Below are 15,043 nucleotides of genomic sequence, written 5' to 3'. Positions count from 1 at the left end.
TATATATATATAATGTGCTTGATATTGATGTAATAGTATATAATATAAGTATAATAGTAAATTTCATTTACTTAATTCTTAATCCATAAAACAGCGATCCCGTCGGAGACAAGTTTGAACGTCAGCATTCCTTTAAGTATCTTACAGATTCAAATTTGTTGGCGTAATTTCGAATTCTCTACGATCACTTAAAAAAATAAAAACAATACTTTGAAGTAGGTTTGAAATTGAATGAAATGTTCGAATCCTCTAGGAATATCTCGAAAAACAAGAGCGTTATTTCCTAAGTGGATGAATCTGGATCAATACGTGTGTTCGAATCTGTTATGAGTATATTTTACTAGAAATTTTACGTTGCTTCAAATTCAACCGTCTGTATAATGCGAGTATTTTAATATATTATTTTTAATATCTAATTATCAATTACACAGACACACGAAACAAAATTGGAAATTTAGATCCGGAGATTAGAGCGTGGTATTCTTATGTATAACAAAATTCGCTTTATATACGAGTTTTTATACTTTGTACGTATAAAACAATCTCGGTTTGGACTAGAGATTACATGAACAAACAATGTTGAGCTTTTAGAATTGGGTTTAGATACCTAATATGAAAGATTAGGTAGTTAGAAAATTTGTACGTACTCGTACATGTTGACATAATAACGTATAGTGATATATGTCAACGGCACATAAATCATATGTGTGCAAATCCTAAATCAATCCTGAATCAGTAAAAGAAATGATTTTAGGATTCTTTCAATCCAATCATTAGCGATCATTAGTTTGAGAACATCATGTGCCGTTGGCTCATTAAGGGAAGAGGACCAATGGACCATTTATCCATTAAAGAGAAAAAAAAGTTGAAAGAGCATACTCCATGGTGTTTTAAGAAGGCCGGATATCCGTGAAAGAAGAAGAAGAAGAAGCAGCAGAGGTGCTCCAAAGGAGAAAGAGAGAGAGAGAGAGAGAGAGGGGGGAGGGAAGTCGAGAGGTCCACCGGTGATGCCGGTGACGGACGGGCTCGAAAACGCGCGTGCCGTGGCCGCGGCTATCGCCAACAACTATCGCTATTTTGTAGGAGGTGACGATAACGATGACGCGACGTCGTCAGGAGGGAGTAATGCGCATCGTGCTCGCGAATTCCCCATGGCTGGGGCCGCCGTTGGACAACAGCAGTTGGTCGCGGCAGTATCGCCTTGACCATCGGCCATCGCGCCGGTTATGGCCGCGAACGACGACGTCGATGTTGTGACGTTCACCGGTTCCGATTCTTCCGTTTCGCGGTCCGTGTCCCGATAAACAATCATACGACGATATTCGTGCGAATCGCCGTGCGACGGGTTCTCGCAGGTCGCGGATATTCCATCTCGACGCTCGCGCCGGCGGGAACGACGATAACGACGTCGATCGCGACGACGATGGTTCACCCGTTGGTGCATGCCGCGGAGAAAATTAATCCGTCAAGAGAACTCGTCTCCGTCATCCTTCGCGATGAGTTTCACGCTTCGTTGATTCACGGGTAAGTCGACCGACGGCCGAACGCGAAATTCGCCCGATGAGGAGATCCACCGAGCTTTTTCTCGGAGAAATCAAAGACGCCGATCACAGGCGCTTTTGACAGCGAAAGCGTGAATATCGTTAAACTTTGTATGCATACATCTCTCTCTCTCTCTCTCTCTCTCATCAATTTATCAACAAAATGGATCGTTTCCAAGGGTAAAATAAGAAATGTAGGGCATTCGAATTCTGGTAGCATTTAGCAGACCGCTGGTTGTTCTCTGAAAGATATCCATCTTTTAGCCTTGGAAAAAAAGACTTCGCGAGTTTGCAACATTTCGCAAATTTGTACGGCCAATTATCCGCTTGTTGTTCAACTGGCTCGGAGTCTCCTGGGAGATCGTACGCGATACGTTTGCGTGCGATCTCCCAGGCCGGATGTGATATTCTTGTCCTCTTGGATTAGCCGATTTCACACTCGGCGTCGAAATGAATTTCTCGCGAGAGGTGCGAGTTTCCGGGCGTGAGATCCTTTCCCGCCCTTCTTTCGCTCCTCGTTTTTCATTCACCTCGCGGGAGAACCGTGGCACGTCTCTCTTCCCCTCAGTCAATTCTCCTTTTCATTTTCTTTCGGCAACGCGCTACGGCGAGGTCACATCGTCGTGGAAGCATTCTGCCTTTTAAATACAACACATTTAAGGCTCGTGCTCGCCTCGATTCGAGGCACGTACACGACGACGAAAAGGAAACGAAGGCGTGCTCGATGTCCGCGAGATCACTTTTTTTTTTTTTTTTTTTCATTTCAAGATCGTCGATACTACATAAGGCATATCGAGCCATAAGGCGAATGATCGATCAATGTATAAAATAGATCAGCATTGACTGTAAAATTGTTTAATATGATTGGCTTATACGTGACAAGGTCGGTTTTGCTGAAGTGTCTGAAAATTTGGCTAGATCGAAATCTGAAAATAATTTTGATTGAACCACAAAAATAGTTGGAAAATATTGAGTAAATGTGACAAGTTCGTTTCCGATTCCAAAAAAAAATTTGTATGTAAGTTCAGGATGCAATATTGCACTCGAATTATACTATTCGATAGAGCAAAGTTTTAGTTTTAATAACTTAAGTGTTTTTTCCTTTCTTAATTGCAATACACGATGATTTTTCATGAAGTTATGAGGAAAGTCAAAATATTCTTTTTATTTAATCTGCGATCGCAAAAAAATCTTAGGAACGATTTAAAAAAAAACGATTTTGTAGGGAAAATTTTAAGCTTTCACGTTAGGCAGTCGAAATTCGTGCAAATTTTCGTTTTGAACACGTAACAGACTCACAAAGTGTGAAGAAAATTTTATCCTGCTCGTAGTTTTCTATACGTGAAAGTTACTAAACTCGCAGAAATGAAAAAAGAATGCGGTAACCTTTTGAAAGATTTTAAGCCCAAAAATTCTTTTCGAAATTGAAATTTCATTTATTTTTAATGAAGTTGCCACTTAAGTTTTGAATAATAAATCAAGCACGAATTTTTGCACTCACCCAATAATTATAGCAGAACGTTCGAATTGTGTGCTGGAATGTGAGAATTTTTTTGCAACATTGCTCGTGATGCTTAAAATTCCTATGTAATTATTTCGATATGCGGCCCAACAAAATTATTTTCAGATCTATATTCAATTAAATATTTAAATAATCATTCTTTCTGTGTGTATATTTAAATTTTTAACCAATCATATTGAAGAATTTCGTAACAGTTGCATAGCTATACTTTCTCTGTCGAGCACAGCCCGTTGTGTATACATACAAGTGGAATAAATGGAATAAACGAAGGTTGAAACGTTGAAATTCCAGCGAAATTTCGATTCTCAATGCGGCTGGAAAAGTTGGGAATCGACTGTCGGTCGTCGATCGGAGCTGCTTCTTATATAAGAGTCGCCGGTAAAACGAAATTACGTAAGCCACTCGTGGAGGGGGGGAGGGAGGGGAGATGGGGGAGGGGGAAGGTAGTACGTACTGAATCGTGTTAGCACTGATACAAGGAAACGCTCGCGAATAGTGCGTGACGATTGGCGTAAAATGAGAATAGTCGTCGCGTGGCGTGAGCGATAGGAGAATAGGAGAATTTATCGTTCGTATTATTGCTCGTGCGACTAAAGAGCCGAGTGCGAAATCTGACCAATTTATTTGTCTCCGAGAACACACACACACACACACACACACACACACACACACACACACACACGAGAACTCCATTTAATCATATCTTTTTCCTTAAAAAGCGAGCGAGCGAGACGATCGTTTATTATCGCTGTTATATATCCTGCTTTTAATATTCTGCACGTTTCTGCGCTGAGAAGTGAGAGTCGCCCGATCAACTCGTACAACGATCGTTCACTCGATATTTCTTTAAAATGGTAAACAAATGGCTGTAACGCTCCCCGGAAGTTGAGGTTATCGATGTCGGAACTGCGCACCGCGCGCTTCTCGTCGGCGAAGGCGAACGTCGCGGTCAGCGAAAAGGATAACAGACCTCGAATCAAAGATCGGCACCTCTCGCGAGCGTTAGCGTGAACCGGTTTGCGATCGGTTAACGGCTGATTAAAACTTCAGACGAGGTTTTCGCGGGATCTGGAAGGAATTCTGCGGAAGGATCCCTTTTAGAAAAAGTTTTCTTCTATCTACGACTCGAGTGATTAACAAAAGACTATGTTAGTTCCTGGCAAATCAGTAATAATAATAACAATAATAATCTATTGCAAAGAGCATGTACAATAGGACAGTAACATAAATATTATGGAGAGAATTAACACAAAAAATGTAACACTGAGACAATTTGAAATTTGTGATCAAATGGTCGGAGCATATTTTTTCAGTAAAATTGATATTTTGATTTATCAAATTAACACGAATTACATTTATTTATCTTAGGATTTTGAAATATATTATTCTTGTTATGTATTTAATTACTCAAATTGTATTATTTTGTCACTGTAATTTTAAGAAATATTGAATATCAATTTAACATAAAAAATATGTACATGTTTGAATCAACACTTGCACGTAAAAAATTTGCAACGCAAATACGAAATATTTTTTACACACAGTTGTTGCACCAAACGTTGAGGCACTAATAAATCAAGTGTATCAGAGAAAGGAAAAAACGGGAGACAGAATTCTTGTCTTCAATTAATTTCAGAAACAGAATGAAAAAGAGCGATGTGATTTGAAGTTCAATTAAAGTTGTGGAAAGGGAAGAGAGAGAAATCGTCCCCAATTAATAATTAACGATTACGATAACATCCGGTAATGCGATAACGACATCGCGAGGGAAACGTTTTGCGAAATATCGCCGAGCGAATATCATGTAAGCGTTGCTTGGCAGCGCAATGAGGCTTCCATGCACGACGCCGTCGAGGGTGAGAAAATGAGTTCGTTAATGTACTCGCGACCTTGCGTGGCACGGCTTGCGTTCCCTCTTCTCGCAAGTGGATTTCAATGTGCACACGTAAATATCTCTCTTCCTGGCCTGCCTGATTCCTCCCATCACCGACTTCCCATCCCGGGAGTAAGACGTGTTTAGCGATATATCGAACGTCATCGATTCACGATGCGTGACCAGAAGGGGGGAGGGGGGAGGGGGGGAGAGGGACGTTACACACGCGTGTCCCGAAGACGTGTCGCGACACAAACGTGCCCGTGTATAATTATTGACCGTTGTGCCGCTTCGCACTCTCTGCACGGTTTGGTGACCCACTTGCCGTCTGACAACGCCTATTCTCTTCTGACCTACATCGTCATCGGCGCTCGCTCACGTCCGTGCGATCTGTTTTTCATGCACAGGAACATCCGATCGACCGACTTCGCTCGTCCGCGAAATACCGGAAAACCGCACGGCGCGTAACAATAATAACGGTAGAGGTACGCGGTCACCCTCGGACAAAAATCTCGATATTATCGATTCCCTTTATTCGCCTGGTGTCGTCTTTATTCGCGACTATCGAAACAGGACGGCCGAGCAAAAAAGGGAGATCCTATCGATTGACGTTTCGAAATGGTACCGTTAATACTTTCATAATTTCATGGCACTCGCGCGAAATGCATTCGAGCGGATTAGATAACGCGGAAAGCCGCGAACTGCGAAGCGCGCCGATCGCGCCTTTCTTATCGCCATTCCGGCCGTCGTTTACTTTAGTTTCTAATCGTATTCCTCATCTTCTTATGTTCAAGGTAGGAATTACATTTCCGTCATGAGTTATGCGGAAATTAACCCTTAAGTGCCTTTTCGATACGGCATACCCAACTTTTTTTTCTAATTATTTTCCCAATGCTCGCAACTCTTTTCATTAATCTTTCGAGGAGCTTTCTGGCGAAGAAACTTAAACAGATATTGTTTTCTAAAGACCTATATTTTTTAATTCTTAGGCTAGAATTAAAAAATATAGGTAAAAAAATTAAATAGAATTTATCTGATTATCTCAGTTAAAAATTCAGTAAAACTGAAGTTTAGGAGATTCTTGGAGGTGTCGCTGAATTTGAATACAACCTGTAAATGTCAAATTTCAAAAGAGTAGCTTCAATGAAGGAGGATTTAGCGTCACAGGATTCATAATTAGAGTTGGAAAGTCAATTTCGAAATTAATATTAACTATTTTTGCTTAGTACTGATGAGCTTTAAATCGAAACCGAAAGCTTGATATTTTTTCACTTCTCATTAAAAAAATCTTTGAAGTTACATAGGTTTTATAAAATTATTTCTAAAAATTCTATCCATGTTGGATCAACCATTTTGAATTTTTCTTCTTGATCTCGGATTTGAATAAAACATTATCAAATTAACCTATAAGCCAAGTTTCATGAAAATCAAGCAGGTAGTTTATAAAATAAGAGATATGACTCCAAATGAGGTCGCCGATCCACAATGGATTAATGAAGATACATAGAAGATATATTTGCTTATCTCTGTTATGTTCTCGAATATCTGGCGTTTTGATTGACAAAAAATTCCGCTAGAGAAGATCCGGCTTCGAATACCGGCTGAAGTAATACTTTTCACAATAATACTTCTTCAAATCGTCGATCAAATTTAATTTTCTGAGACTATTATCATTATTATTATTTCAGTTTGATTGTGTTGCAAGTTCTAAAGTAACCGGCGGGCAGTTACAAATTTAAAGTAAATGTTTTTATAGAACAAATAATATTCCAGAATTATTCCAACATCTAACTTTGGCCTCGCAGTTGACGCTTCTTCTTACTTAATTGAAAAAAATTATTTACATCAATATATTTATTTTTATGAAAGTCACAAGTATAATCGAATTAGATTGGATGTGCTGTAACCAAGTATATATATATATATATATATACAATAAGTCAAGTAAGAGCGTGGTCGGCCTTACTCAAAGCTAATAAAAGATATCGCCCTAAATCTATCATGAATTTATAGAGAGCACCTTTGTCCTTGATGCACTATCAAGGAAGATTCAGTCATTGAACTTTCTTAAGAGAATCACATTAAGCGCCATGAGTACCAAATACGCATCACGCTATGAAGCGTGTTTCTCACGTTGTGTTTCTCTGCACTCACCCGAAAGATCCAAAAATGTCACAATTAGCGGCTGCTAAATATATGAAAAAGTCGAAATCATTCGTACAGAAGTGAGTACAGCGATATAACGTGGCAAAAAATGTCGATGATTTACCGGAACGTGGCTCGATATGCAAAGTGGGCAAAAAAAGACGATGAAAAAATAGTGAATCTGTTTTCGCGGAATCCTGGCTTAACATTACGTCAAGGACAAGCAAAATTGAAGCAGAAAGGTTTAGATATATCGTATGAAACTATTCGAACCTCTCTCAAGGCTAATAATATGAACTCGACCACGCTCTTACTTGACTTACCGTATATATGTCGTTTCCGTTTAAGGATTAAAACAAGTTATCTTATATATGTATGCGTATATTAAAAAGGGAAGAGAACTTGAAACGTTCATTTTGTTCCAGGAAAAATTCCTTGATCTCTCGATCTTTTAGAATCTTTTAGCGTTCGTTTTTGAAGTTTTATTCGTTGGATCTTTCTCGACAATATCAGTTCTATCTCGGAGACGAATATTTCCATCCTTATGCTCGCTTCCGACTTTCATTTTCGAGCGACACGAATTCCGCTCATCCCGCAATCCTAGGTGCGCGTTATAGCGAACTCGAGCCGCGTATTTTTTGGCGATTTCCCAAATTTTACTCAACTCTCCCCGCGCGATAGAGAACGAGAATATGCTAAAACGTCTTTCCAGCTCTCCGCCGCATCCGCTTCGGAGTCGGCTTGGAATAATTCTTGGCGAATATCCACGAGTCTGTCTACCGAGTTTTCGAATTGGATCGATTTTCCTAACATCAATCGACTTATCCAGACGGTACAAATCAAGAGAAGCAGGAGGGAGAAGAGAGAGAGAGAGAGAGAGAGAGAGAGAGAAGGGACTTGATCGATGTTTCGTAAATCTACAGTTTGTGTGCGAATTTGGAATTCTATTTCGGTAATTCGAACCTAATCTGGCTTTTAATGTTTGACAACTGTATGATGTTTTAGCTGTTCAAGCGATGATAGCTATTAACACTCATGTTTGCGTATTGGAAATTTCACGACATGCGAGATAGACGTATATTTTTGCGATAGATAAATGTATATTCTTCCTCGTCTTGCTCAAATGTGCTTATCATTAACAGTAAGCGAGAGATCGAGATAATTAAGTATAGCCAAGTGGTTCGAATTTAAAGGAAAAAAAAAAACATCTAACATTGAAAATAAAGTATATCAAATGGAGAACAAAATACAAATATAATTATATAATTCGATATCCACGGAAGGGAAAAAAGTCATAACGAACGTCCATTTTTTTTCAACGGGATTCTTGACATTGCATTTATTTAGTCATTTTAATTTTTAGACTTTTAAGAATATCTAACATATATCAGTTGTATTTTTAATATACTTTTAATCGACAATTTTCCAATTAATGTTTCTGGTATAACTAAACGAAGGCATAGCCAGCTGCAGCGTTTGGCCAACGTGAAGGTGTGAACAGGATTGCGCAAGAATATTGCGAAAATTCTTAATGTGGAAATGCCTCCGCCGGAATTTAGTTCTGTAATTAAGGAAAACACACGAGCAGAGCTAGTTGTGACAGCTCGGCGACATTGCGAACAAGAATGAAGTATCCTAAATGTAAGAAACGTATGTGCTCTGATCACCGCGGTCTTGTCTGCATGGATTGCTATTCTGACAGAAATTGAGTCATGCTCTAATATATCACACTTGTTTCTTTTCTTTTTTTTTTATCAAAAAATTTGTTTTTCAATGATGATAATAAATATTTTCTACAGAATTTTCACGTTATACACATTTTTTATTTCCCTCAAAATTATCCATTTTCAACACTGGATAAAAAATAAAACGTTAAAAAATTTGAAAAGAAACCAAAAGATTCGTATTCAATCTTTCCTCTTCAAAATGCAATATGAATCTTTTTAATTTTGATAATTACAAAAAAAATGGCGACCATTAAAAAAAAACATACCATTTTTTTTCAACGCAGGGTGTATCTCAGTTTAACTATGCTATGGATTAAGACAACTTATGCTGTGGATTTTTAATTAAAATAATGTTTTTCGACATTTACATAACCGAGACGAAATTATTCCTTACCCTTTTCTCTTTAAATCGAAAAAAAAAAAAAACATCAATTTAGCTTTATTGTAAGCGGAGTTACAAACCGTCAAAGCTGCGCGGTGCAAATTCACACCTGTATGCTACATAAAAGTCGCGAAAGGTGTATGCGAGCGAAGTGTTAATACATTCTTCATCGGCGCTTAATAAAATTTCTAACATAACTAATTGTAAGTGATTGCTTCTTCCAAGGAGATTACCGTTAACAACAATCGCCGAGATTTCGTCTAAGATTCAATTCATTGTATATAGGTAGGACACTCGTCTCCACCACCACCAGCGCCGAATTCGGGTCCTGGTTCAGGAGATCCGACGTCTCCTAGATCCGTTCAGAAGGAGAACTCGCCACCTCGTGGTCCTCGAACCCTCCTGCTTCGACGTAGCGAGAACGGATATGGATTTACGCTGCGACATTTCATCGTCTATCCGCCCGAGTCCTGTTACGTGAGTGTCATCGACCGAAGCAAGTAATGCGGGTTCTTGAAATCGAGTGAGAATGAAAGGGAATCCCTCACACGTTGCAGATGCTGCCGGGACACGAGCGGACCAAGGTTGACGAGCCCATGGACACGATCTTCGTGAAACAGGTGCGAGCAAATTCACCGGCGGCCGAGGCCGGATTGCGCACCGGTGACCGCGTCGTCTCCGTCGACGGAACACCCACTCGAGGCGAGCAGTACGCCAGCGTGGTACAACGCATTCAACAAGCGGGACCGTGGCTGCGTCTCCTCGTGGTTTCCAAAGAGGACGACATTTTGCAGCGAGTACGTGAGATTTTTTTTGCATTCGCACGAGCAGCAACCTTCCTGTCCACGAAATGCCACTTATTTTCTACTTGATTTCCGACGCTCACATTTTATTAAATCAATACGCGATGCCGCCGTATTGATTTATTAATTTTTCTCAATTTCCAACGCGATTTAATATTTTCTCTGCGCTTATGCTTTTATATGACTATACGGGAACAGCGATTTTGCTAAAAATTTATCTAAAGGTTTAGATAAGTACAGATCTGAAACTAATTTTGGAAATCAAATTAATTATATAAGAAACTCAAAGCATAGTGAGAGGAATGTTTTGACTTTCTATATAGCAATCAATTTGTGCATCCTATATAATTATGGTGGTGATCCGTATCAGCGAGCGTACACAATAATCGATACACAATGTCCGTCTTTCACGTCTGCGTTCTACTTGCCGTTATATATTCTAATGGCTATTTTTTATATGGACATACTTGTTTGAATAATTTATATATGTTTTTTGATGAGTTTTTACTTCTTATTAGAATTCCGGTATGTTAATTTATTTGCGTTTATTTTTTCGTAAGAAGTCTTTTTTTATCAACTAGAACTTTTCCAAAAGATATGATACACTTTTAACTGTGCAATCGTACGTGAATAATGTCGAGTTCTACATCAAGACTCACCCGAACTGTGAATATAATGAATATGCGAACATTTGCGATAATTATTTTGTACTACGGTTTTTTTTCGATATGTTTAATGTCTGAAGAGGGTTCAATCCGGCAGCCGAAACTTGTAACTTGAATTTTTATTTATTTTATATTTTTTATTTTTTATTATATATTTTCTTTAATTTTACTTTTCTTTATTTGTAATTTATTCTTTTAATTATATAATGACTTTTTTAAAGAAATATGTTGACTCTTACACATTGCCCTTTATTTATTGTTATATTTATTTCCTATATAAATTTTTGATGGTTCAACAAAATTATTGTCAGATGAGTATTTTTATCTAACTTTTTAGATACTTCAACAAAATCGTTCTTTCCTTGTACAATAAGAATAAACAATTATAATACAAATAAGAGATATCTTTCTAAATTTTCTAGTACTTTGGCGATACAGCCCATAATCCCGAGACGAATCAACGACCGCGATTACGTTCTCCGGAGAGACTGTCGCAGAAGCAACGTAGGTCAATGAGCAATATGATCCCGGGCGGATCGCCGAGAACGCGACAGTCTTGGGTTTGTACTCTACCATCGTCCGAGAGTCCAAATCATCTCGAGGAAGCAATGTGCAGGATATCGCCATCAACGATGTCTCAAGTTCCGATTGAATCTCAGATCGCGAGCGTATTGCAGCAGCGAAGAGGTATACCAGAAGCAAGCGCGTTATACGACCTCTCGGAGGATTCTCGAGTTTCTGGGAGGAAGCTGCAATTGCTGCACGAAGATAACGTGCAACCGAGCGGCCGATTGTCCTTGGATTCCAAATATGATCTGTACGACAGAACGCGACCCGAGTCAGTATACTCGCGGCCAAGCAACGAACAGCTTTATGATAGAATCAATGATCCGATTTACGAGCGTGTGCGTGTCAGCGAGCAGCAATATTATCAGCCGTCTTTGCTGCGTTATCCGGTGTCGCAGGCAGAGCCGCAGGTACCGATCTACCGGCCGATCAAGCGAATGGTGGCGCGACGAGCCAGCGAGGGTAGCGGTAACACTCTCGATTCCGAGACGGCGAGTTATGGCAGCATCGACGCGCTGAGATCAAGCGAATCCAGCAGATTGAGCATCGAATCGAGACGAGACTCGTCGCCGGCCGCTAGCAAGGAAAGCATGTCTCCCTACGATTCCAATTCGACTCTGACCGGCAACGAGTGTTCCGATGATTCCGTCATCATGAACAGACTTCGTAAGAGCTTCGAGCAGAAGGCGGAATTTCTGCGGCGACCGAGTCATCCCATCGGTTGGTCTCTCGACTCGGCGACGTCGCTACTGTCAAATTTCAATCAAGCTTCCGTGATTCAGAGGGAATTCTACGCGAGGCCACAAAAGCTGCAGAGGCAGATCTGGCCGCCCGGACAGAATGAGCAACAGCAGAGGCAGCAGTCCCCTACGAGAAGATCTCAAGAGAGAAACGTCGTTACCAAGACCATCACAAGTCTGGTGAACAAGCCGTCGAATCAGAGTGTGCAGAGGATAAAGGATGTGGACTCTAACTCTGAGTATTCAAAGTCGCGGAACGATCAGCAATTTGAGAACAATCAGGCTAATGTCGGAGATCACTGTTACTCGTCATCACTTCTCTATGACAATGAGCTCGCAAAAGAACAACAGTACCGAGGCACAAACAAAGGTAGTTTCGTCAGCATCCTGTCAAGAATACACGAGAATATTAGTACGAATCAGCAGCAGTCATCGCAAGAGACGCGAAATGGTTCCTCATCGCTACCATCTTCTCCGGGACCGGATAAGAAAGTCAGCACCGACGCCAGGTTTCCGGTACCGCCGCAGGGCCTACAGATCGTCTCGAGACGCGCCAAACAATTTGAGTCTGGTCGTTTGCTGAGCGATGAGGACGAGCCCACGGGCGATCGAACGAATCTCTACAAGAGTGAGTTGTCCAGATTGTCGAACAAGAGAAGTGTACCGAATGTGGCTGTGCGAAAACGAGAGTTCGAGTCTAAAGCAGAAAATCATGATTCGAGAAGGCTCGCGACCAGAGAAACAAAGTCTCTTGACACTGGTAAGCATCAATTAAGAGCAATGTAATCGCTTTTCCATTTTTAAGTTGATGCAAACTGATTGTCGTCACATTTGTCAAATAAAGCTGACATTAGAACAAAATTGAAGCAAAATTATCTCGCTACTGTCTTCAATATATTAATTTTTTTATTTGAGGAGATACTTTTCAATTTACAATAAATAAAAAAAACTCCGACGTATTAACTTTATTTGTCGCGGAAACGTGAAAAAACGACAACCAGCCTAATATTTCATTCTAGTAGATTCTTATCGACCGGTGCTTTGATGGTAGTTGCTACGAATCTCACGATTAAGCTTAGATCAAACTAAGTAATGCTCAGATCAATACTCAGTAAATAAGTATTATCGTTTAGGTGCAGTATTGTTGACAGGCAACAGAATAATTCCTATAGGCAGCAAGCATATCCATTGCGAGCCACCAGCGGACTATAAAGAGAGTAAAGGTAGATAAAATTAAGAAGCTGTGTCGAATACTGTTTGCATTGCCGTCTTGTGCCGCTCTTGTGTTGTCAGTGATTCGTTTGCATTCAGTGTGAATGCGATCGCGATGTGCCGTTAGTAATAACTCGTACTATATTGTGATCACATTATAATCATCAATATGGTAGATGATATAATAATTAATGCACCCGCTTCTCACGCTCTAACTAAAATAAAAGTAGATATATTTTTATTCCTACAGAGCGCGGCATAGATAAAAGTCGCAATTTTAAGTCGTCGTTTAGAACCGCGTGTCTGATAGAGACGCGCGCGATCTGTTCGGGATTGTTTCCAAGCGGAAGTAACCGGATAAAGCCGTGGAATTTGTCGATATAACATTATACACAAAGGGGACATTAACTGCCCCCTTGCATCCAACGTTTTTGTTGTCGTGCTTCTTACGATATGTCGGTTATTCAAAATAGCAACGACGTATCCGCTGGCGCTTTTACATAGTGACAACAACACAGCACACACGCTATATGTACTCCACTTCCGTTGGTTATTAACAAAGCGATAGATGTTGATCGCAATCGTATATTAAAAATATAATAATACGCCGTAACGATGCCTATAATAATCTCGTCGTTTAATCGAGTAGATGTGCCTACTATGGAGACAGAATCAGTGCGTTTGAGAGCACGCAGCAACAGCGCGGAGTCCTGGGAAGCTACGAATGGTCCAATGGCACGAAGCAGCGCCAGGCATACGTGGCAGACCGTCGAGGAGAAAGGTAGCACCGAGGACAACAGTAAAGCCTACCGCAACCAGGACAATTACTTGCAGTCGGCCAAACTGCAAATCGGTTAGTCCCTTCGGCCGCTGCCACTTGTCTTTACAGATATATATCGTACACTCACACATGTCAATGTTACATAAAGGTCGAGCATAAAGCGTTAATAATCGTCCCATTGATTTCTCTTTCAGCGCCAGTCAATGGTTCTTCGCCCAACGGCTCGACCAATAATGCCGCAGTACTTAGGCGACAGAAGAATGCACAGATCAGTGAGTTTAAACGATGAAGATATTTTTAACATTACGTGCAATTATTGCGACGCATGCGTTGAGCGCGACGAGGACGCGTTTTATCGAAATTATGATCGCGCTCGCGCTTGCACCAGAAACTTCTCTCTCACACGTAATAAATCAGTTATTTAAAGCAGACGCCACTTGACAATACAATACTGTTGTAATTCAGCTTGATATCCGTGCAGAAAAAAGTGATTGTTATTGTGATTTTTACAAATATGCATTGAATTATAATACAATTGTAGTTTTAAGTGGGGCGTCTTCTTAAACAATTGATTTATTTATTGATTGAATCGTTTAAAACCTTTATTTACAATGAGTGTCGCCTATATAGCTACAATATAAATCTAAATGTTAAAATAAAAATAAAATAAAATCATAATAATGGGTTTCAAGAATAAATCCAATACAAATCAAATGTTTTTATTATTACGTACTTTTCTGTGATTGCTAGCGCGTAAATTATACATTCGTAAATGATAAAATACAAGCGATTAACATGTACCAAACGAAGTTAAAAGTAAAATCTAAATCTGTGCAGACGTTTTGACTCTAAATTTGAGTAGTGACTTTTTACTCTTTCTCTCTAAATACATTTTACTTTTAACTTTGTTTGGTAAGTACATTCTAATTGTTTGTCAAGTATTTTATCGCTATAAATATATAATTTACGCACTGACAATTATGGAGATTTACATAGGTATTTTATTTGTGTTTTAACACTTCAAAACGTAATTAATTAAAGTAATTAAGAGGAAGCGTCACAATTACAATTTCATGAAACAAAAA

At 39.7% G+C, this 15,043-nt stretch overlaps 1 protein-coding gene across 8 annotated transcripts in view; it reads left to right on the top strand.

Moving 5' to 3' along the window:
• The window catches only part of LOC108750252 (rho GTPase-activating protein 21), a 40,012-nt gene that overhangs the window by 11,528 nt on the left and 13,441 nt on the right, over positions 1-15,043 (top strand). For 7 of the 8 annotated variants that reach the window (XM_018489619.1, XM_018489627.1, XM_018489601.1 and 4 more), the window contains exons 3-8: positions 9,476-9,667; positions 9,748-9,987; positions 11,081-12,725; positions 13,099-13,188; positions 13,827-14,030; positions 14,153-14,230. In XM_018489619.1, coding sequence (XP_018345121.1) covers positions 9,476-9,667; positions 9,748-9,987; positions 11,081-12,725; positions 13,099-13,188; positions 13,827-14,030; positions 14,153-14,230 — 2,449 coding nt within the window. The remainder of the gene's footprint in view (positions 1-9,475; positions 9,668-9,747; positions 9,988-11,080; positions 12,726-13,098; positions 13,189-13,826; positions 14,031-14,152; positions 14,231-15,043) is intronic. The other variant, XM_018489611.1, reaches the window with a different exon arrangement.

This window comes from Trachymyrmex septentrionalis, unplaced genomic scaffold, assembly GCF_001594115.1.
Source record: "Trachymyrmex septentrionalis isolate Tsep2-gDNA-1 unplaced genomic scaffold, Tsep1.0 scaffold11, whole genome shotgun sequence".
NCBI lineage: Eukaryota > Metazoa > Arthropoda > Insecta > Hymenoptera > Formicidae > Trachymyrmex > Trachymyrmex septentrionalis.
Note: the sequence above shows the minus strand (reverse complement) of the source record. Positions and strands in the feature narration are given on the sequence as shown.